Source organism: Mercurialis annua, linkage group LG3 (assembly GCF_937616625.2).
Source record: "Mercurialis annua linkage group LG3, ddMerAnnu1.2, whole genome shotgun sequence".
Taxonomy (NCBI): Eukaryota; Viridiplantae; Streptophyta; class Magnoliopsida; order Malpighiales; family Euphorbiaceae; genus Mercurialis; species Mercurialis annua.
In genome coordinates, this window is record NC_065572.1 from 55,130,565 (window position 1) to 55,153,535 (window position 22,971).

A 22,971-nucleotide genomic window follows, 5' to 3' on the forward strand; every position below is an offset into this window, starting at 1 on the left:
CGTGGCTTCGACAGCTAGCGCCATTTTTTCTGTCTCGGGGTATCTTATTTCTACTCCTTTTAGCACACGGCTGATGTAGTAGGCAGCCTTGAGTTCTCCTTCTTCCTCTTGTACCAATACTGTTCCAATTGATTCTTTTCTTGCACTAATGTACAAGTATAGGTTTTCTCCATGTAATGGGCGACTCAACAGTAGGGGTGAGGTTAGAAACTTTTTTAATTCTTCAAATACTTCTTGACATTCTTCATTCCTGTAAAAAATTTGAGAACCTTTGAGATCTTTGAAAAATGGTAGGCATCTTTTGGCGGAGCAGGACATGAATCTTCCTGGGGCGGTGATTCGCCCATTACGTTTTTGGATCTCGTTTATGTTAGTTGGTTCCTTCATGTCCATTACTTCTTTGATTTTTTCAGGGTTCGCCTCAATTCCTTTTTGGGATATCATGAACCCAAGAATTTTCCTCCTTGTACTCCAAATGTACATTTATTTGGGTTTAACATCATTTTGAATTTATTCAGAATCTTGAATGTTTCTTCTAAGTCTTTAGCGTGATTCTCCACTTTTTTCACTCTTTATGATTAGGTCATCCACGTATACTTGGGCTCTTTTTTCGATTTCATCCTTGAACATAAAGTCCATCAGTCTTTGATAGGTTGCTCCCGTATTTTTTTGTCCGAAAGGCATCGTTGTGTAGCAATATGTTCCGCCTTCAGTGAGGAACGATGTTTTTTCTTGATCTTCATGCTTCATTGATATTTGATGGTAGCCTTGGACGGCATCAGCTAGACTATACATGGCATGTCCAAATGTTGAGTCGACTAGCTGATCTATCTTAGGTAGCGTGTAGCTATCTTTCGGACAGGTTTTATTCAAATCAGTATAGCCCACGAACATCCTATTTTTTTCGTTAGCTTTCTTTACAATCACTATAATGGCTACCCATTCGGGGTAGTGCACTTCTTTGATGAATCCGGCTTTTTGAGTTTTTCTACTTCGTCAAAAATTATTCTTTGTTTATCTTCGAAAAAATTTCTCTTCTTCAGCTTTACGGGGTTCGCCTTTTTGGCTAAACTCAGCTCGTGGGTTATGATATGCGGATCGATTCCCGCGACCTCTAAGGCTTTAGAGGCGAAGTTCCCTAAATTTCTTTTCACGATCTCCACGATTTCTTTTTCATGCTCGGGTTTTATGTCCACTCCTAGATTTACCTTCTTTTCCATGTTTAGCTCCGACTTTTTCATTTCGCCATTTGGGATGCTTTCTTTTTCTTCTATGTCGTGGTTCAAGATTTCTTCGATTGGCATTGTTTCAAAGGATTCCAGCACAGATTTATCATAGCATTCCCTGACCATCGCCTGACTTCCTTTGACCGTGATTATTCCCGTTATGGTAGGTATTTTCATCGTGAGAGCTTTTATGCTTGTAATTGTTGCCGAATCGTGGAGGAATGGTCGCCCCAAAATGGCGTTATATGGTAAATCGATATCTAATATGCTGATCAGCTTTGGTAGCTCACATCTAGGATTATTGTGCCCATTGGTTTGATGGGGGATCCGCTGAATCCAGTTAGTAGAGTAGCGTTTCTATTTAATTCTATTTTGATTCGTTCGAGGCTTTCGTAGAATTTCTTGGTCATCAAATTATCGTGTTTCCCTTGTCAATCAATATCCTTTCCATGTTCCAATGTTCAATCACCATTTCTACAACCAGGATATCATTGTGTGCCTCATTGATTCTTCCAAAATCATCTTCATCAAACATTATTTCCATTATAGGTTTAGGGCTCTTGAGGAAAATCGAGAAGAGAGAAAGAAGCATACCGTAGATTAGACTTGAAGATACCTGATTTGAATCGAGTCACCCTAATCTTTTGGCTTCCTACAATCTCTGTTTTTACTATGTTGGGTGGCTGTGTGCACTAATTTCCTGGTTTTGAGATTTGATCCGTCAAAAGTCATTCTTCCAATGATAATTTATTTTAAGTTTAGAAAAGCTCCTTCGATTTTGAAGTTGTCAAGCCTTTTCCACAGACGGAGCCAATTGATGGAGTCTGCAATCTGATCCTCTTGATTAAACCTGTAAATATAGTAGATAGCCTATCAGACGGTGATTGTCCGATCAACTCTTTGATTCTAAAGTCTGTTTAGGCTTTGAGCAGCGTTTTAGCGCATTGAATGTAATTGTGTGTTTAGGCATACCTCAAACTCCTTATATAATAGTTGAGAGAATATCTAATTGAATCCAAATAGGAAAGTGATTCCTACTTAGCAGCTTTGTGTTTGAACAAGAGAGTGATTCCTTATTCAGAGGAAGTCTTGTCCAGGAATATCTTTATGAATAAGCTTATCTTCCTAGATAGAAGTGCGTCTACGAATAGGAAAGTGATCTCATATATTCGGCCTTCTAGATATTATTCTTCCCGTATAAATAGGTCTATGACGACGCACTTTGGCGTAGATTATGTTTGTTGACCGAATCCTCTAGGAGTCCGTCTTTCTAGAGATTTGAGCAAATCCTCATTAGTCTTTAATCTTAATGAGTCCCATGGACCCGAGCATTGAGATCATTCGGCTTTCGCCTTAGGCGAGTCCTGGGCTCACGTTCGGGTCCCTGTACTTCACAAATCCTGATTATAACACTCTTACATGGACGAAAAATTGCAAGTGTAATTCACTCTCTGTTATTTAACAAAAACAGGTGGCATGGCATTCCTTTCCATGTACTGAGGTCCATGTGGCATTAATGTTTATGACTTATATCACATAAAATCACAACTTAATACAAAAAATATAAAACAAAATAAATTTGATGGCGAAATTATTATTTTACCATCATCTTCTTCCTTGAAATTTTTCACTTCGTTGGAATTCTTCTCATCGACAAACACCTCAATAACCCACATCATCACCGGAACTAACGTCAATCCGTTTATCCTCTCTGAAAACCCGCTTCAAATATGTCTTCAATTTTTCCAACCCTCAGGTAAACCAGATGCGCTATAAGTCATCCACTCATATACTCTTATGTATGTCATGGATATGATATCCCAATATTTCTGGAAAATGATTATGTTCCTTACAGAAGTAAGTTTGGTTAGGTGGCGAAATCCCATATAGCAAAGCCAGCACCGGCCTTAGTCAGACAAACTAACATTAATGATAGTGATATTCCACCAGATGATAATGATGGCATCTTGTTTTGAAGTATGAAACTTTTTATATGATAGATTTATCTTTTAGTGGATCTGTTACTTATTTATATTTATCCTTCTATAGTGGTTAGCTTTGCCTAACTCGCCAAGAAGGGAAGTAGTGGAAGAGATGGGAAGGAAATCCCTTTCTCTACTACCTTCAGATCTAAGGGCATTAAAATGAGCCAGCAGATGGCGGCTCTCATCCTACCATTCTCCCGTTTATTTATGCTGGAAAGGGCAAAATATTAGAGTCTCACAAAGACAAAAGACAAGAAGATAAATTTCCCCCTTCTGAAAAGGAGACCTCCTTCAAGCAACCGACTTTAAATTATGAGGATAAAGGCGAGGGAGGTGTTGCAGATCCCTTGCCTAAAAGGTCAGGGAAGAACCTAATGGTGTATATGGTGGATCTATTAATCTAAAAGTATAGCCTCGATGCTTTTACATCTGAATCAATCGTGATGTTGGACGTCATTCGCGGGTTAGTGTTGCCAGTCAATTTGGGCCATTAAACCAAGATGAAAGATTGAAATCTTGTTGACGAACTTCAATCATTGTTTGTGTGAGTAAGTATTATTTACTTTTTGTAGCTATTGTTGTATGTTCAAGTGTTTAACTTAAACTTTGTTGTTTTTAGGGGAAAGACTACTTTCACCAATATTTCCATAATCATATAGTTTTGGGTATCAATCATACTAAGCTGAAGGCGAACATAAAATTATTCTGGCTAGGTTAAACTCCGTGAACAACGATTCAAGGAGGGTGACCAAGGAAAGATCAAACATCATTACCTTTTTAAACGCTATCAAGAACGAGATGTTAAAGTAGAGGAATGAGAACATGGACTTGGCAGTTCAGCTGATATCAAAGAATTCCTAACTAATCTTTTTCAAGGAGAAAGAAAATGCCGACTTTACTAAGATACGAGATAGGCTATCCGTGTAGCTCTCTAGACTCGCTAGGGATAAGGAAAATAGGAACAAGAATAAGAGTGAATTAGGCGATCCACTCTCGAATTTTATTGAAACTATCATAGAGGGTTAAAGGAACATTCTTCTTAGGAAGGACCCTGATTTTATGCATAAGTTCCCTAAAGGGGTTAATAACAAAAATGAGTCGGATGAGCCTCTTGTAAAATTTGCAACGGTATGCCCATTATGAATGGTACCTCCGCTGTAAGGATGGTACTAAGGGCATTGATAGAGGCCAGATCCCTAACTGTGATTGAACAAAGAGGAGTTGCTCTTCAGCCATTTTGTTTCCAATTCAAGCTAGTTTGCTGGCCTGGAAATATTGGAACGTTCCTCTAACTTTGAGGATATTCAAATGGCTAACAACACTGGTTATTTGGAAATCTGATTGTGGTTTCCCCAACAAAGAAGAATGGCGAGTTGCCCCTTATACATATCCCAAATTTTAATGTCAAGGAAGGATCTTCTCTCATTAAAAAATAGGATGAACCCAACTCTTCCAATTCAGCTAAAAAGAATGATGATGTTGGGAAATAAATTGTTTAATATCCTTTAGAAAACTGTTTATCTCGGTAAAGACTTGGAATATAGCTTGGGTGGTAATGGGCTTCTCCACAATTACTCCGTTTGTAACTCCTACTGGTGGGTCAACTGTTCTGGTGGAGGTGGATCACTTGTTTCTCATTCTTCACTCCCTAGAGAAATAAATTCAACGTCGGTGGTCCATCTTCTTGCACCCTCTCATCAACGAGTAGTGGCGGTGGTATATCCTCTCTAATAGGATCCATCACAGTCAATCTAAAAGTTATTTGAAAAAATGAAACAAAGTAAGTCTCACACTCACTGCATCAATGATATAGGTAGAAAATCCACTAGATTGCTTTGATGTCTTCCTACATAGAGAACATAAAAGCTCAAAAGTTTAGACTGGTGTTCCCTGATAACTGTTATGATGTCTGAGCATAGTTAGATTCTTTGGTTAATTAATTGAATGCAAATAGTATTTAGGTTTAGAAAAATATTACGCTTTTTAAAAACTGGTTGAGTAATATTTATAAGCTTCCATGAACGATGTGTGTTAACTGCCCATTGCGTGCTCTTTGCCACATTCTTTTACGGTTGCGTACGAGGAAGACAATGTTGTCTGATATTTACATATAGTTAAATGAGAGACGTAGATTGCCCTTAATTAGATTCAAACAATGTTTGACTTTGTTCCGGCCATGGATGGCTGGGACGATTCATGGCTCACTTTAAGTTCTGATTATATTTAATCAGTATCACTAACTCTAAAAATGCTCAATTATAGACAATAAACATAACAAATTCAAGAAAATCATTTACTATTATGCGTCTAGTTCAAAAGAATTCTATAAAATTCTATAAGATCCACTATATAAATATATTTGTATTTGATTATATATAGAATTACTTAATAATTATATTCAAAAATATTGTAAGATAAACTACATCTATATTAAGTTCCATAACCACCGGGCCAATCGACGTACGGGCAGTGGCGAATCTATCCTAAGATTAGGGTAGGCTCTAACCTTTACTAGGACCATTTTTTTTTGAAATATAGATGTAATTTTTTAAAAAATAAAAATTAATTTATAAAAAATTTAAGATTAAATAAACATTAAACCGAGCTGTCAGAATATGAATGTTAAAAAATTATAGATAAATTAAAAATTAAGCTCAGGCTGAAAATAATTTATGGATCTACCACTACGTTCGGCTACAAAAGAGTGACATTTGGCTCTAAAAAGTATCAGATATGTGTCATGCTTCTAAGTTGGAGTTGAATAAGGTCCCAATGAGGGGTTTGTTAGGGTGCAAAAATCTCAATAATCATCCATTAGGAGATGTGTCATACTTCCAACCCCGCTTATTTTTTTCATACAATATATAAAATATACTCTTTACTTTTCTTCTTTAATTTATTTTTGTGTTACTATCAGAAAAAAATATAAACTTTAATGTATTCAGTATATTTACATAAAATTTCCGTTTTAATAATTTCAAATACGAACTCCACATCTACTTATAAATAATTTATAGTTTACGACTTAAGATTATTTTTAATCAAAAGATTTTCCAATACGACTTATAAATAATTTATAGTTTATATTTTCAGTTGTTAAAAATATTAAAATCAAAACAATATTTATTTATTTAGACAAGAACTTTTATGGATTTTACTTACAAGAACTCCACTTGTTTTAAAATGTGCAGTTTATTCCTACGAGAATAGTCAACCTTGAACTTATTCTTTCTACCATAAGCAAAGACTTGAGCAATCAATTAAAATTTTCACAAATTTTTTACGATATGATGAATTGTTGCATTTTTATTGACAGTTTATACATGTGGTAGACAAAATATCTCATAATCTGAATATTAGTTGGTTGTTGCATACATGTAATAATTTGTAATTGAACTGGGAAACCATTATCTCAAAGTCCGTAAATATATTATCTTTTCGATTTTTTTATTTATAACTGAATTTTTTTAAAATTATCAATTTTAGTTCTGTTTAAATTTTTAATTTAAATTGTAGCTATTTGCTTAAATTAGAATAAAAAAAATTTAAATTTATCTTTCTAGTGCTTCATATCGTTTTAATATACCTTTTTATATTCAAATTTTTTTAAATATAAATGGCATATTTAAACCGTTTTATACTATGATTTAAACAAATGACTATAATAGAAATTGAAAATTAAAAATTAAACTAAAATTCAATATTTTAAAAGTTTAGCTATAAAAAAGGTCAAGTTTGGATATTTTTTTAGGAGTATTTATCCTATATATTGGTTGTGTCTTGTCATATTTACAACAAATCAATAAGCATTTGCGATAGATAATCTTTTAATTATTATTTAAATTTTTTATTATTAATTTCTCCACATGAATAAATTATCATTGGTTTGTTACACGAATAATATGGCGCAACGATTACATGCAATAATATTTATCTCTTGATAATGATAACCCTATTTAGGATAATTTCGAAATGAAAATAGAAACAATTGGTTTAATTTGATTGATTATTCTATTAGAAGAAGTTAGTTGGTCGTTAGGTAGTTTTCTTGAAATAAAAGGATACTTAATTCCTTCATCCTTCTTTTTATTGGATCGGTTGGTATAATTTTAATGAGATCTTTTCAATTATCTTAAAAGAATCTTGAATACATTTTTTTAATTTTATCATATGCTCTTTTGATTTATTTATTGCACTTTTCATCACTTTCGGAAAGTGCAACCTATGAAGGACAAATTCTTATCTCAAAATTCTCAATCTTTTTGTTCATTTTTCGTTCGAATATCCTTTGCTTCCATACTAGCACAAAAGACTTAACTTTGCCATCTTCTTCATTCCCTTTAAATTTTGTTTTGCACCCAAATGTTTAGGTCAACGGGTCCAAAAATCTTAGTTGCATCAATTTTAATCTAATTTTAAAAGTTGATAGAAATTTTAATTTAATTTTAACAATTATTACATATGTCATTTTGCATTAACATATAGATTTTAAAAATCATATTTTTAAAACCACAAAAATAAAATAAATATTCAATATACGCATGTAAATATTTCCCTAATTCATGTCATAATACATGTCTGGATTCCTGCACTATCACACTTTTAACAATTGAATCGTCGTACTAAAAAATGTCCGCATTAAATCCGTACACTCGCTATCAATTACGAAAACATCGAGTCATTCCCTCCATTTCTGTTAGAGATGAATTCTATGTATTTGTATAGACGAAAATAGACGAAAATACTTAATTTAGAAGAAATCGATAGAATAAGAACCCAATGCAGACATTTTTTTTTACATGAATTCAAATGTATGATAGTGCAAAGATCCAAATATGAAAATTGAGCCATAATTCATCATTAAATTTTTAAAAATGTATCAAATTGAATAATTAGTTAAATTTTATTAAAGTTATTTTTAAATTTAATTTTTTTTTTGGAGCGAGGTGTTAGACAAGATGATTCCACTTTATCTGTTTGTCTTAGCAATGGAAGGTCTAAGTAACAATTCTCAAAAATCAAATTGTTCGAGTTGATTAATGAGTTCTCCTTTAGTGATATATGATTCAATTGCTCGGTACTATTTTGCATATGATACTGGATTGTTTTTGTCTTATGACATCAATAATTTTAAGAACTTAACTCAGATTTTTTTGTTATTTTTAGCTTATTTTGGAATTAAAAATCAATTTTCACAAAAGTTGAATTATGGATATTAATATTGCTAAAGAAAATTTATAATTTTCTTCTCAGATAGTTGGTTACAAGTTGGATTGTTTTCCTATTAAATATCTTGGTTTTTTTGGAAAACAAACCAAGATATTCGATCATTCAAATGCAAACTGACTTTATGAAAGGGATCATTATTATCACCGGTGTGAAGATTAAACCTTATGAAAGCAATACCAAATAGCATTCTAATTTACTTTATATATTTTTTCAATAATGTCGATATTGATTAAAAACTAACTTTAACATTATATAAAACATGTCTTTTTGGAAGGGCATAACTACTAACAGAGTTCTTTGTAAAATTTTATGAGATGTTATTTGTTGAGACCTATGAAGCACCGATACGGGTACGGGTACGGACACTGGTACGGGTACGGGGAACAGCATTTTAGAAAAAAATAGGATACGGGTACGGCGGGGACACGACAATTTTTTTATTTTTTTTAAAATATATATTTAGTCATATATAAGCTTTCAAGATGCAAAAACAATGAATCTTATGTTATAAGATGCATAATTAATATGTAAATTAGTTGAATAATTAAAAGGAGGTTACTGGTGCTTTCTTTTTTTTACATCAGGGGCTGTTTTTCTTCTTTGAAAGCAGGTTACTGCTTCTGTTTAGATATAGGGGTTGCTGTGTTTTTTTTTTAAAATTAAAAATAGGGTTTAGTTTCACTTACTATCTAATTGTATTTGGGTTTGGGCCCATTTAGTTAAATTTCTTATTAAAAAACTCATACTAAAAAAAGACTTAAAATTAACTAAATACCACTAGAAGTGTCCCCCCGAAATGTCCCTGAAGTGTCCCCGGCGTGTCCCCGGCGTGTCCCCCTCTTTGACCAGTCAAAGGTACGGGGACACGCCACGTGGCGTGTCGGGTACGTATCCCCGGCGTGTCCCCGTGTCCCCGAAGTGTCCCCCTAAATACGGCACTCCGGAGGAGTGTCGGTGCTTCATAGGTTGAGACTATATTAATGGAGATTGGGGTATTTACAGTTTTCATATTTGAGATGAGAGACTTTTATTCAAATGGGTGTGGAAACTAAGATCACAGAACTCGAGCTCATTGGCTACAATTTCAACTTGTTCCTATATTAGCAGTTTAAATTGTCTCTTTTATGTTGATGTAAACTAATTTTTTTGGTCTAGAATGCCATCCATAAATGTTGTTGTTCCAACCCGAAATCTCGAATCATGACATGCGCTAGGAAATGAGAGTAGTAGCTCCGAAACCCGCATCAAATATAAAAACACTATAAATCGCTTTTCAAATTATAATAACATATAAAATACATTTTCAGAAAACTCATTTATAGAACATAACAATAGCCGTAGAAATTATTTTTTGGAAACCAAATCTATACATATGGAAACCAGGGTCTTACACACATATCTCACCTATCATACATTGTCATGTTCCAAACATGTACATTATATCATATAAACCAGTTCATTATATAATAACTGGTCAAACATTCAAACGGTTATCATATCGCAGTATTCAAACGGTTATCATATAAAACTACTTATATAAAACTGAGTCTACCATTATCCACTACTGCAGCTCTAGATAGAAATAGTAGCTTTCGTTACATTACTCAAAATATGACCTCCAGAACATAAGTGGAAGTCTGGCCACGTCACAACGCTATATACCTAAAAAGAGGTAATGTAAACGGGATCAGTAAATACTGAGTGAATTCAATATTTACAAATGTATATTAAATAAAATAGGATCACATATAAACATCATTTATAAACATAACCAAAAATTGGATTTGATCGAAACCCTATTCCCAATTATATATACTATTTCCATATCACGTATATTAATACAACTATCACAGATCATATCATTAGTTGTGGCACGGTCCCGAGAGATTTAGTAGCTCTACCGAGTTAACCGTATAGTGGTCTGGTCCCGAGAGATTCTCAGCTCACCGAATTAACTGTTGGTCATTTCTTAATCACAAGTTGTGAGTCCCTAGAGCTTCACTGTTCACCAAGTTAACTCATTAGGAGTTTCACTCTGCCGAGATCCCAGTTCCTAGAGCCTATACCAAGTTAACCTCGTATCTTACATTCAATGTCATCCTTTTTCCCTTTAATATTCATTAAGCACAAACACATAAGACTTGGATTAATACCAGTGATCACACAACCTATTGACGCTCAATAGGTAGCACATTTCCTCTAATCTATACTGAATTTTATACTATTATACTATGCAAAACACGGTATATAAAATAATACTATTTAATATGCAATGCAATATTTATATCATAATTAATACATTTAATACTAATATGTAAAATTAAATTGTAAACTCACAAAAACCATTAAGTCCTTAAAACGTATGCTCCTAGAAAGTCTATCAAACTCCTTTGGTGTCCCGAGCTGGAAGCTCGTTATCTCGTCAAATTTATGTTTAGGATTCTAGACGTAGTAATTCTCCACAAATCTGTTTGTATAAAGATGTAACTCTACTACATCAGCAGTTCGAAAAGTCGTATTCTGACATTTGGGTTTAGGGTAAGGGCATTTCATCTCTGCCCCACTCATACACTCGGAGTGTTGGATAGAAAAGTTCAAAAACTCTATACCGTTCCTAATGAATCCATCAGTCAATAAGCCTTCCTTTAGTCTCCCACTATACATCCAACTGTGGTCTAAAGTAATTCTTATAGCACGTAGATTTAGGTGAATTAAATACTCGATGATAGTAAAGTCAATATAATTGACCGCTAAAAAGGTAGGTACATATCTCATTCGAAAAATTGGTACTCCATAATATGATTATGATATATGCATAAATATGGAGAAAAATATTTGGCAGCCTTCCGGCGCAGTTCTCCAAGTGCATTATATAATATATGTGACACCCTCTTAATGAAAACATTATTTATTCATAAATTTATAACAAACATAATAAAATCAAATTTTCAAAAAAAAAAAAACATAACAAAATCAATTTTATACATGTCATGTTTCGACACAAAAATTTTCATATACATTCATACTATCTCACATAAAACACTAACTCTTACTACAAACATTTCATTTATCTATATTATCTAAATAAACACTTCAAAATATGCACGTGCAATGAACTCTCCACTGCCCACATGAAACCTCTATTATATGCATATGTCGACTCAATGCAACTCTTTGTATCCTGAAAAAATAATGCAGAGGGGTGAGCCTGCAGCTCAATAAGCAATTAGATATATGCATACTAAATATACACATTCATAAACATTCCAAGTAACTAATATATACCTCAAGGGATGATCCATTCAATATAAGCAATAATCATAACCAAAATAGCAGTCTAATGGTCAATTCAAATCAAACATATTCACACAATTCTAATCAACATCAAGCTTTCAAATGGATATTCAATCATGCGTACAATTCACATGTTGGCCCAAATAGCCATATAGGCAACCAATATACTTTATTGGCCCAAATCGCCCTTTAGGCAACTAATAACTCAATCTCACATCGTTGGCTCAAATTGCCATTTTAGGCAATCAACGACTGTCTTAGTTCTCATTGAATATCCAAACATAAGCTTGACATGATTTTCATAACAAAAATATGAATCACACCAACAATTCAACCGTACTTTACAAGCACAAGTCTCAAATCAACACACACTTGGAATTGCAATATATACCAAGTATAACATTATATATTCACTTACTCAATTCATCGAGTCTGAAACTCGTGAAGTTCCAGGTTTGTCCGTCGAATTACCTTATGGTCTATAAGTAGCTATTCATATATACAATCTCAATTCATTCACAAGATAACTACATTGATAATTTACATAAAGAAACAAACTTGTAACCACAATCCTTTTAACTAGGCAGATTGCATGTACTAACTTTCAATTCGAATCATTTTTAATACAAACATTATCTATGCACAATTAGGATTAGTAGAAAGAAAATTTTGCAATTTACAACACAACTAGGTTAAACTATCTAAATAGAGTGTACAACTAAATGTTCTCTCCTTATTCACCATCTAATTGAAACAATTAGTCTATTGCCAAAACTAAAAGGTTTCAGATAACATCATCAATATTCCATATAATCAAACTTGACATTATTTGTACATGTACAACTCATTTTATCGATTTTATAAGTAGTTAAGGCTACAGCTATAGTTCTACAAGTAGACAGAACATATAGTCTATCTTAAAAGTGATCCACACATTAATATAAACATAATTTTACAAAACCTTTCGGTGGAGTTATGAATATTTGATTATATAAAAGATACCAAAAAGAACCAGCTAGATTAGATCTTTATAATGAGTTATGAACGTTTTGGCGATACCCTATCAGGCTGTATAAGCAAATAAAATTGCATGGACTATTAGGCTATCAAAACGACTTTAAATGATGAAACACAAAAAATAACAATTGTAGTAGACTGCTATAGTTTCCATAGACTCAAATATAGTTCAATGTGGAGTTGTTAAACTCGACTTACAACAGAAACAACATGAATAAAAATTCTGCCAAAAACAGAGTTAAACAAGAAAACCTAAAACAACTAATTTAAATGATTCCACATACCTTATTGCTTCCAATTCTTGATTAAACCTTAAAACCTCAATGATTTTATGTGTAATTGATGTAATGATATTTGAATATCAGCAATGGGTTTCCTCTTCTTCTCTCTTCCTTTTCTAGGTTTAGTTTGGATAAGAAAAATGCTTAAGAGGTGATATTTAACATGTAGTTAGGGTTTATTACGATAGTATAGAATTAGTTTCATATAATCATTTATCAATACTAATATCTCATATAGTCCTTGAAATGTTTTATATCTTCAATTTTAACATCAAAGTTAATTTTATTTCGAACCACTCTAATCAACGTAGTTTACCGACGTACTTCCATTCCAATTTAGTTTGTATATATTTGTTTATCATTATACAATCTCTTAATCATTTAGAATAGTTATTATATTAATTAAATTCCCATCAATTCATTTAATTTAATATCAGTCATAAGTTTAAATGCTCACGTAAATGCTAATGAACGACTCTTACTCTTAACCATCGAAATGCATGAAATGTATGAGCATGACTATATGAAATCTAAATGTGGGTGTTACAATATATGCTGAATAATACCAAAAACATATTCTGTTAGAAAAAAATGTTTACTAAATAACCACCTAGAGAACATATAGAAAACTCACGAATATTTTTTACCGCATCTGCACATATATGTTTTCTCGTGGTCGAATTATGTAGACATCAGTTTTGCAAACTGTACACAAGTATAATCTCGTGTCTCACTTTCTTGAGGACATGGTTCACGTTTTCTAGGGATAATTGAGATTTTATTTGGTGTGAATGAATTTTTTTTTACGTTTTATTCATTCCATTCTAACTAACCAAAATAAAAAACAGTAAACAACAACATTACTTGTTGAAGAGTAGAACCGTAAAAAAAATGGTAGAAAAAAATTCATGAGCGGTGCAAACTATCAAACACTGTCAGCGGGACACGGACCTACAAGCGGGAGACAACTGTCGCAAATTAGTTTTTTATTTTTAATAAAAATCCGACAGTATTTCCCTTAAAAATGTTGGGTGGGAGGAGCGGTTTCTGTCAAAGGCGGGTAGAGAGGTGCTAATTAAATCTATTGCCCAATCAATACCGACTTATATTATGAGTTGTTTTGCTTTGCCTATCTCTTTTTGCTCTGAGATGCGGAGCATTATCTCTAAGTTTTGGTGGAGTGGGAGCGATGATAAGAGGAAGATTGCTTGGGTTAGTTGGAAGAAGATTTGTAAAGCTAAGAAGGACGGAGGGCTCGGTTTTTGTAATTTGCGTGCCTTCAACCTCGCAATGCTAGCAAAACAGGCGTGGCGATTTATTCAGTCTCCACAGTCTCTTTGTGCTCGGGTGTATAAGGCTAAGTACTTTCCCAATGTCGATTTCCTTCATGCTTGCTCGAGACATGGTTCTAGCTACGCTTGGAATAGCATTATGGAAGGTAGAAAGCTTCTTGATTCGGGTATTGCGTGGCGCATTGGCAATGGCCAATCGGTGAATGTAAGGGAGGATAATTGGATTACTACGGCTCGGTACATGAAGCCTCTCAGTCATTTTGATTCTCCAGCAGATTGCAAAGTTAGCTATTTCATTGATGATAATTCCGCAACGTGGGATATAGACAAGTTAGCAGCGACACTGAGTCCGTAGGAAGTCACTGACATCCTAAAAATTCCATTGAGTAGAAGACTGCCCCCTGAAAAGTTGTTTTGGCCTCTTAATAAGCATGGATTCTATACGGTCAAGTCAGGTTATTATAGAGCTTGTGAAATAGCCAACGGGGATGATGCAAGTTCCTCTAGCACGGCAGAGCATAATGGGTTATGGAAAAAGTTGTGAATGTGCCCGGTTCAACCTAAGATTCGACATTTGCTGTGGAGGATTTGTCAAGGTGTTCTCCCATGTAACGATAATTTGAAGAAACGAGCAGTTCCAGTACTGAATTGTTGCCCGCGATGTGGAGAAGAGAACGAAACAGATGTGCATGCTTTAAAAGACTGTGTGGAAGTAAGGGGACTGTGGCTTTCCTCGCCCCTGGGTTTAAGAACAGACACATTCCAACCTTCGTCAATGGTGGATTGGGTGTCAACAATGTTTACGCTGCTGAAAGGAGAAGAGGTTCAGGATTTTCTTACTTGCATTTGGGTAGTATGGAACGATCGTAATAATATCATTTTTAATAATAAGCGTAGGCATGCTTCTATGTTGTTCCATTGTGTTGCTGAGTTCCGAAGGAGAAAGGAGACTGGCCAGGCTGACCCCTGCCGTGTTGCAGCGTCGAAGAAGTGGGAAGCCCCGCCGGTGAATGTGGTTAAAATCAACTCTGATGCAACATTAGTTATCCAGAAAAACCTGTCTGTGGCAGCTGCAGTGTGTCGCGATTATGCAGGAAAGGTGGTTAAATGCGGAGTGAAGATTTTGCATGGCATTGTGGATGTTGAAGTGGCGGAAACTCATGGTATTCTCTTAGGGATGCAGCTGATGGAAGATTTCCAGGGACGGCAGATTGTGGTGGAATCTGATGCGCTCAATGTTATTCACCGTTTGCAGCAGCCTGGGGTAGCTATAGACCACACTCAGCTCATCGTTGAAGACTGTCTTGACTTAGCTAAGGATAGAGAGGTGGTGTTTCGACACATTCAGAGAAACGGTAATGTAGTTTCCCACGCCCTTGCTAAATGGGGTGTTTTCTTCGGAAAAGATAGATTATTTATCGGTGAAATTCCTTTCCCGGTCAATGAGCTTGTATCGTTTATTTCTTAATCAGTAAAGCTCAGTTTTTCTCTCAAAAAAAATCAAAAAATACGAAATAGGGTGCTCTTGAAAACATTATAAGGTGAGGGTGCTATTGAAAAAAATTAAAAGGTCGGTAGTTTTTCAGACCTTTTGTCTTTTCATAAGTACATTTGTAAATTAGACATCACATGTTCACATAAAATGTTTGTTTCATATAAGAATATTATGTTTAGTTTCCGAAACTCTACAAATTTTTAATTTTAAAAAAAGTCTAAGGTTTTTAATGACGGACTACGACAGCAAGAAAATGCATAAAATGACTCTTGTTTTTTTATTCAAATTTGATCCATCTTTCATATGGTTTGAACTAAATTTGCTGAATATTCTGCCCTAATGCAGGGTACCACATACAACACAATAGCTAACTAATCTGGTTTATACTTATAGTATGAAAAACTAAATCTAGTACGTACAATAAATTTTAGTGCTTAGCGGTAACTATATGTTTACAGAATATTTGCAAATTTACAAGAATATAGAAATTGTATAAATTGATTGAACCAATTTATAAAATATTCAAACCAAACATATTATAATGATGATGATGATGATTATTATTATTAGGGTGAATTATAAATTAATACACAAATTTTATCCTAATTTATAATTACAATATAAATTTTAAAATTTAATAATTATCACACTGAATTCCATTTTTTTTATAAATTGATATGCTGACCAATCATATAACACGTGATTATATATTAAAATATATATATTAGTGTTTTTCGAGTCGGATGTACCAATCTGCCAAAAAATAAAAATTGGTGTGGTAATTGTTAAGTTTTAAATTTCGTATTATAATTGAAAATTAGAATATAGTTCGTATATTAATTTGCAATTAACCCTTATTATTATTATAATACTTAAAATTCCACCTACTTGAGCTGAGTAATTTATTACTTTACCATTCTAATTTGATCAAATTTTGCAGAGCCGGTGATCGACCGTGTAATCAGCGTAAGTCATGCTTGTAGGGATTATCATACAGCGCACCAAATATAAATATGTTGTTATCCAACAAAATTATTAAAAATAAGATAAATTGTTCTAAAAATGGTGCTTTATGTGGGTGAAGAGGTAGAAAATTTATAAAGTGGACCTGTGATTTTATAGAAAAATAAGTTGGAATAATAAATTAATCAAACAGTAATTTATTACAAAATAATGAAAAATTCTCTACATATACTGGAAGTCTGGAAATATAACTATGTTGTATTATGCTAACGGGCAAAAATATAGTATTAAAATAATACTCACTTATTTCTATCTTAATTTCTTGTTTTATTAGCGAACATTATTTTAATCAAGAAATCTTGATTAAGCCAATATTAAAAACAATCACAAGCACCCTTTATGTCGGTATGGAATTTTAAAACAACTTGTAATCCAGATACAGTTTGCACAACACCCTCTATGTCGGTATGAAATTCGAAAGCTCTGCCACGAGTTAAGTTTTTCATTTGGTTAGACATGCATAATCGAGTAACTTCACTTGATTTTTTGGCACGTCGGTCAATTATCTCTGTGGATGATTCTATTTGTTTATTTTATGGAGTGATGAAGACGCAGGACCATATTTTCATCCATTGTGACTTTGTCAGAGATGTTTGGTGCACTACTTTGCGCAAGATGGACATAATTTGAATTTTCCCTTTTTCGTTTGTGAATTTCATGCTTCAATGAAATATATTTTTTCGAGAGGTAATTATTATCATCTGTGGAGGATTTTATGGTTTCTAGTTGTCTGAAAAATTTGGAAATACAGGAACAATAGTGTTTCAGAACATGTTGCAGGATAAGGAGAGTGTTATTTTTAACTGCTTCAATAAAGCAGTTTTTCTTTTTAAACTTTGTAATAGGGAGTTTGCTTATTCAGGCATGGATTTCTATCGAAATCCCATTTGTATTCTCCTTTCGGGGTGTTAATTTTTTAGACCTTTCACTTAGCCGTAGCGTCTAGTGTGCCACTTTTTGCGCAAAAGTTTTGAACTGGTCCTTTGCCACTTATTATGGTTAATATACATACTATTCATAAAAAAAAAAACAATCACAAGTGTGGGAGCATTTTTAATGTTGCTTTTTATTTTAAATAATGTTTTCCATAAAATAAAAAAGATTTTAAAAATATAAATTGATACTTTTAATTTTAATCCAATAAATCCTTTAATATAAACTTTTTATCTTACTTTGCTTTCATTCTAATAATAAAAATATTAACTATTAATAATATGAATTTATTTTGACTTTTAATTTATTTATTCAATTTTTACATTAAAAATAAAATATATTATATTTTAAAAGATGAAATAACTAATTTATTTTAAATCTTGAAATTTTATTCTAAAAAATAAAGTAAAAAATGAAAATAATCTTCTATATACAAAACTTTACTCTATATGTATATAATAGAAAGCCAATTTGATCTTTAATTATTGTCAAACTCTTTAAATTAAAGAATTTGAAAATTTGAAAAATCAATTAAAGATGTTCTTAGAAAATTTCTACTCATCTGATTTAAAACAAGATGTATGAGTAAGAAATTTACAATATCGTTCGCAGATTGATTGACAAATTTAAACGTAAAAATATTAATTGCTTAATTATAATAAAATTATAACTCTTTTTACTTACTCTAGATACTTTTTTCCGGACAGATAAAAAAATGATAAGAGACTGAAGTGTTTGGTTATGATTTTCAAAGACACTCGTGACGCCTACCGATTCTTTTGTTAAAATTCAAGCGGACTGAATCGTCATGCAACGGTAAACGTGAAGGATTGAAACGTAATTTGCCAAAAATAGTTTATAAAATTTAAAAGGAATTGTGATAAAAGTCAATTAGACTAATTATAATTTTTTAGAAGTTTATGGGTCAATTATAGTTTTGATGGGCAAATTGACCAAACCCATATCTTATTGGCTCTGAAAGTCCTTCTTGACACTTTTAAAAATCAAAACAGCTTTTTTGCCGAATTTTCAGGTATATGCTAATTAATACCAATTTAATAAAATAATCATCTAAAATAGATATCTAACTCAACCTAAACACATACTACACGATTTCAAGCTAACTTGAACATTAGAAAACCCTAACCTAACCCTAAATCCTATATAAACCACCTTTTAAACCCTAATTGAGGAGGGAGACAAATTGACAAAAGATACGTACGATCAAAGAACAAAAACACTAAAAAACACATCTTGGCCAAACTATACACACCACACACACTAACTTCAGCCAATTTTTAGTCTACCAAATCAAGGTTAAACACTTCAATCAATCAAGAATCATGCTGCATTTTGATCCAGAGCAGGATTGTACATCTGAATTGCCAGAAAATGACCTCAGAACAAAGAATAGTACTTCTAAGGACTCAAAATTATTTCTATTACTTTTATGTCATATATATTGTCATTCGCATATGTTATTTCAATATTCGATTAGTAGGATGCATGTTAGTGGTTTTTATTGTTCCTGCCATGAAATCTGCCCTAACTGTATAAATTGTCTTGATTACCATGTTTTTCTCTCTAGATTCATATTTAGGGTGTTTTAATTGTTTTGATGCATTTAATTTGGTTGTTTTTGAATTCCATACATTTGATTGAGTGTTTTTATTGTTTCTGCATGTTTTTAGGACGAATCCCGAGACCAGTTCAGATCCTGTTTTGATGGCACCGCCGCTGTTGCTGTTGGCTCCGGCCCAGTTCTTATGGCGCCGTTATTCTTCACCTCCAGACCCTTCCAGATCTTTCAATATTATTTCAATTATTATTTTTGTATTTTTGGGCTCGTTTGAACTTGAAATTGGGTCCCGTTTGAGCCAACGGGTTAGTAATTAGTTGTAAGTTTTATTTTTGTAATTTTTCAGACCCATCCAAGTCAGCATTCTCCTGCCACGTCAACAATAGTGGGTCTGCCATGTCATCATATGCTTTGAGGCCCAAATCGTCGGACCAGCAATCTCTAGACCCTTTTTGTGCTTTGTTCGGACCTGGAATCGACACCGGTTTGAACTAGTAGATTCATATTGACTAGAAGAATATTTTCTGTGTTCTGACCGGATCCAAAATTCGGATGTATCGACAAACAAATGACTAACAACTACCAGACACCTTGAAAGATGTTTAAAGTATTTCTAACTTTATATGTATATTCACCTGCAATTGGGTGTGTTTATATTGTTTATTTCTTTTAATATATGTCCAAATTCGTTATTTACATGATTAATCAGATAATCGCGTTAACTCAGTTCAAAACTAATCAAATCACATAGAAATTTCAAGACTATCATGAAATATGTGATTAGTGGTTGTATAGGCATTTAAGATGATAATTAAAAAAATCAACTTCACTTATACATCTGGTTTAGGATTATGTATGCAAATGGAATAAAATCCACTTATGAAGGTGCATAATATAAACACCAGAATTAGATGCTTGTTTAGGAGTATTTGCTATTTGTCCACATGCCACTTCAAATCAAGTCATATGCGCGTCTCAAATGTGATGCATGTTTACATTTCCGAATTTACTTTACAGTCTTTTTTCCAGCTATTTACATTTCCAGTTATTTATTTACCAGTATGCCGATAATTTGGATTTCCTACTCCGACGAGATGTTTTTTCGATATATGTCTTTTAAATTTATAAAATCAATAAGTCAAGTACAAGAGTTTTGTTAGTGTCCACGAACCCAATCTTTTGGTCTGATGCACGATAATCTCATCTATAAGCACGTGAGATTATCTAGTCAGTATAGAAGATATTTGCTAACTGAGTTATGTGACGACTTTATTATTTCCGTAGGTTACATGATAGAAACACCGGAATTAGAGCATCCACAATGTAGTGCTATTTTTTATGCTAAATTTAGCATGCGAAAATGACAAAATGCTAAATTTAGCATTTTATTTTTAAAATAAATGCTAAAATTGCTTATTATGATAATTATTTATTTTTATTTTTATAATATTATAAAAATTAAATCATATGTTTTATAATTTTTTTAAATATACTACGATCACGTACAAAAGTGATGCCCTTCGGCTTGGCAATATGGAACAAATAATTATTATTTTTTATTTGATATAATAATGAGCTATTTGAAATATAATTGTTATGTGAATTAATAAATTAAAAATTAAAATATTTTAATATGTCGGCGTGCGGTCTATAATTAAAAACAATCAATTGGGATCGTAAAAATAAAAAAGAGAGACATAAAATTTAAAATAAAAATAAATAAAAAATAACGCAAAGAAAATAATAGTAGAATCATACTTAGAAATGAATTTTGATTATTTGTTCAATTTTAGCATATACTATAATGAGTGCTAAAATTAACATGCAATATAACATATGCTAAATTAAGCATGTAGTATAGCATTTTGAAATTGGAATTTATGTATCAATGTTAAATTATAGCATTAGCATGCCAATTTAGCATTGCATTGTGGATGCTCTTAGATGCTTGTTTATGAGTATTTGCTATTATTCCACTTCCCAGTTCAAATCAAGTCATATGCGCGTCTCAAATGTGATGCATGTTTACATTTCTGCATTTACTTTACAGTCCTTTTTTCCAGCTATTTACATTTCTAGTTATTTATTTATCAGTATGCCGATAATTTTTAGATTTCCTGCTTTGCCGAGATGTTTTTTGATATATGTCTTTTAAATTGATAAAATCAATAAGTTAAGTATAAGAGTTTTGCAAGTGTCCACGAACCCAATTTTTTAGTCTAGTGCACAATAATCTCATCTATAAACACGTGAGATTATCTAGTCAGTATAAAAGATATTTGCTAACTGAATTAAATGACGACTTCATTATTTCAAAACTAACCAGATCGAGATCAGTCATAAATATGACTGAGCCCCAAATTCGTTCCGCTCACACTTGAAGAAAACAAATAAATTTTCATAACAAAAGATATAAAAAAATTATATAAAAAAAAACTATTTTAAGATATTAATTGTCTTTCTAACCAGATATCAGTTCTTGTTCTTGAACCATTTCGATTTAGTCTTGTACTAAAAGATGAAACTTATTTAGGTTTTAATTTAAAAATATAAAAATAAAATAAATTTGATATTGGCTACCATCAACCATAGATGAAATTAATTTATATATCGTTAATGGTAGAGAACAAAATAGAAGTAAAATAAATTCTCTGAGGTTAGAGTTTTTTTAGAGAATAAAATAGAATTTTTTGAGAGAAATAAACTTTTTAGAAAATTTAATTAATTGTTAGTAATTAAAAATGTCTCTGTAATTTCTTTAAAAACTAATAATTGGATTGGTCACGAAAAGGCATGAAAACAAAAATATGTAAAGTTTAAATTTTATTTTATGTAATAGCGAAAGCGATTTTATTTTTTTATGAAAAATGATAAAATTGTTAATATATTTTTTTATAATTGTAAAAGGAGCATTTGTAGAAAATACTGAACTCACAATTTTAATAGATTGATGTCTAATGTTATACCATTTAAAATATAAATTATCGTTGTTAATATATTTAATTGTGACAAAAAATAACATGTTAAAAATTGTAGTGATGGACGATCGGTATAATCACTAATTTATGGTTCAACCAATATGGTTGGTTGAAGAAAAATAAAATAAAATATTTAGTTTATAATATATATTAATTTTAAAAATAAAAAAATATATATAACTAAACCTTATATAAGAGTTTCTATAGTTAAAAAATAACACTAATGAAAATTGTCGATTTTACGGTTCACCAGTTAATAGCTCATTAGTTCATACGATTTTTCAGTTCAAATCAGTTGAACCATATTTTTAGTTTTTAAGAGAAATCAAATGGTCTGCTGCCAAATCAGTCGAACCGATTTGTGTGGCTCGATTCTCAAAACACCGGCTAAAAATTGAATCCACTTTTTATACATGTATATTTAGTATTAAATAAATTTATTTAATTACTCTAAGAATTAAATAATTTTGAAAACTTTAATTAGTCAAATATAGCATGAATACATGTTAGGTATATGAAAATCAAGAAATCACAAAAATACTTAAGTTGCAAAACCATACATTAAATTATAATAATAAAAGAAACATAAATAAATGTAATAAATTTGAAAACAAAGGGATAGGATTTGTATATAAAAGG

The 22,971-nt window shown here is 32.1% G+C and overlaps 2 protein-coding genes across 2 annotated transcripts; both read left to right on the forward strand.

The window, feature by feature from the left end:
* The first annotated feature begins 14,181 nt into the window (after positions 1–14,181).
* LOC126672666 (uncharacterized mitochondrial protein AtMg00310-like) lies at positions 14,182–14,679 on the forward strand. Its single transcript, XM_050366619.1, has one exon. The coding sequence runs from the start codon at positions 14,182–14,184 to the stop codon at positions 14,677–14,679; it is 498 nt and encodes a 165-aa protein (XP_050222576.1).
* Positions 14,680–14,868: 189 nt separating this feature from the next.
* Positions 14,869–15,792, forward strand: LOC126672667 (uncharacterized). The gene has a single exon (XM_050366620.1). The coding sequence runs from the start codon at positions 14,869–14,871 to the stop codon at positions 15,790–15,792; it is 924 nt and encodes a 307-aa protein (XP_050222577.1).
* Positions 15,793–22,971: the final 7,179 nt, after the last annotated feature.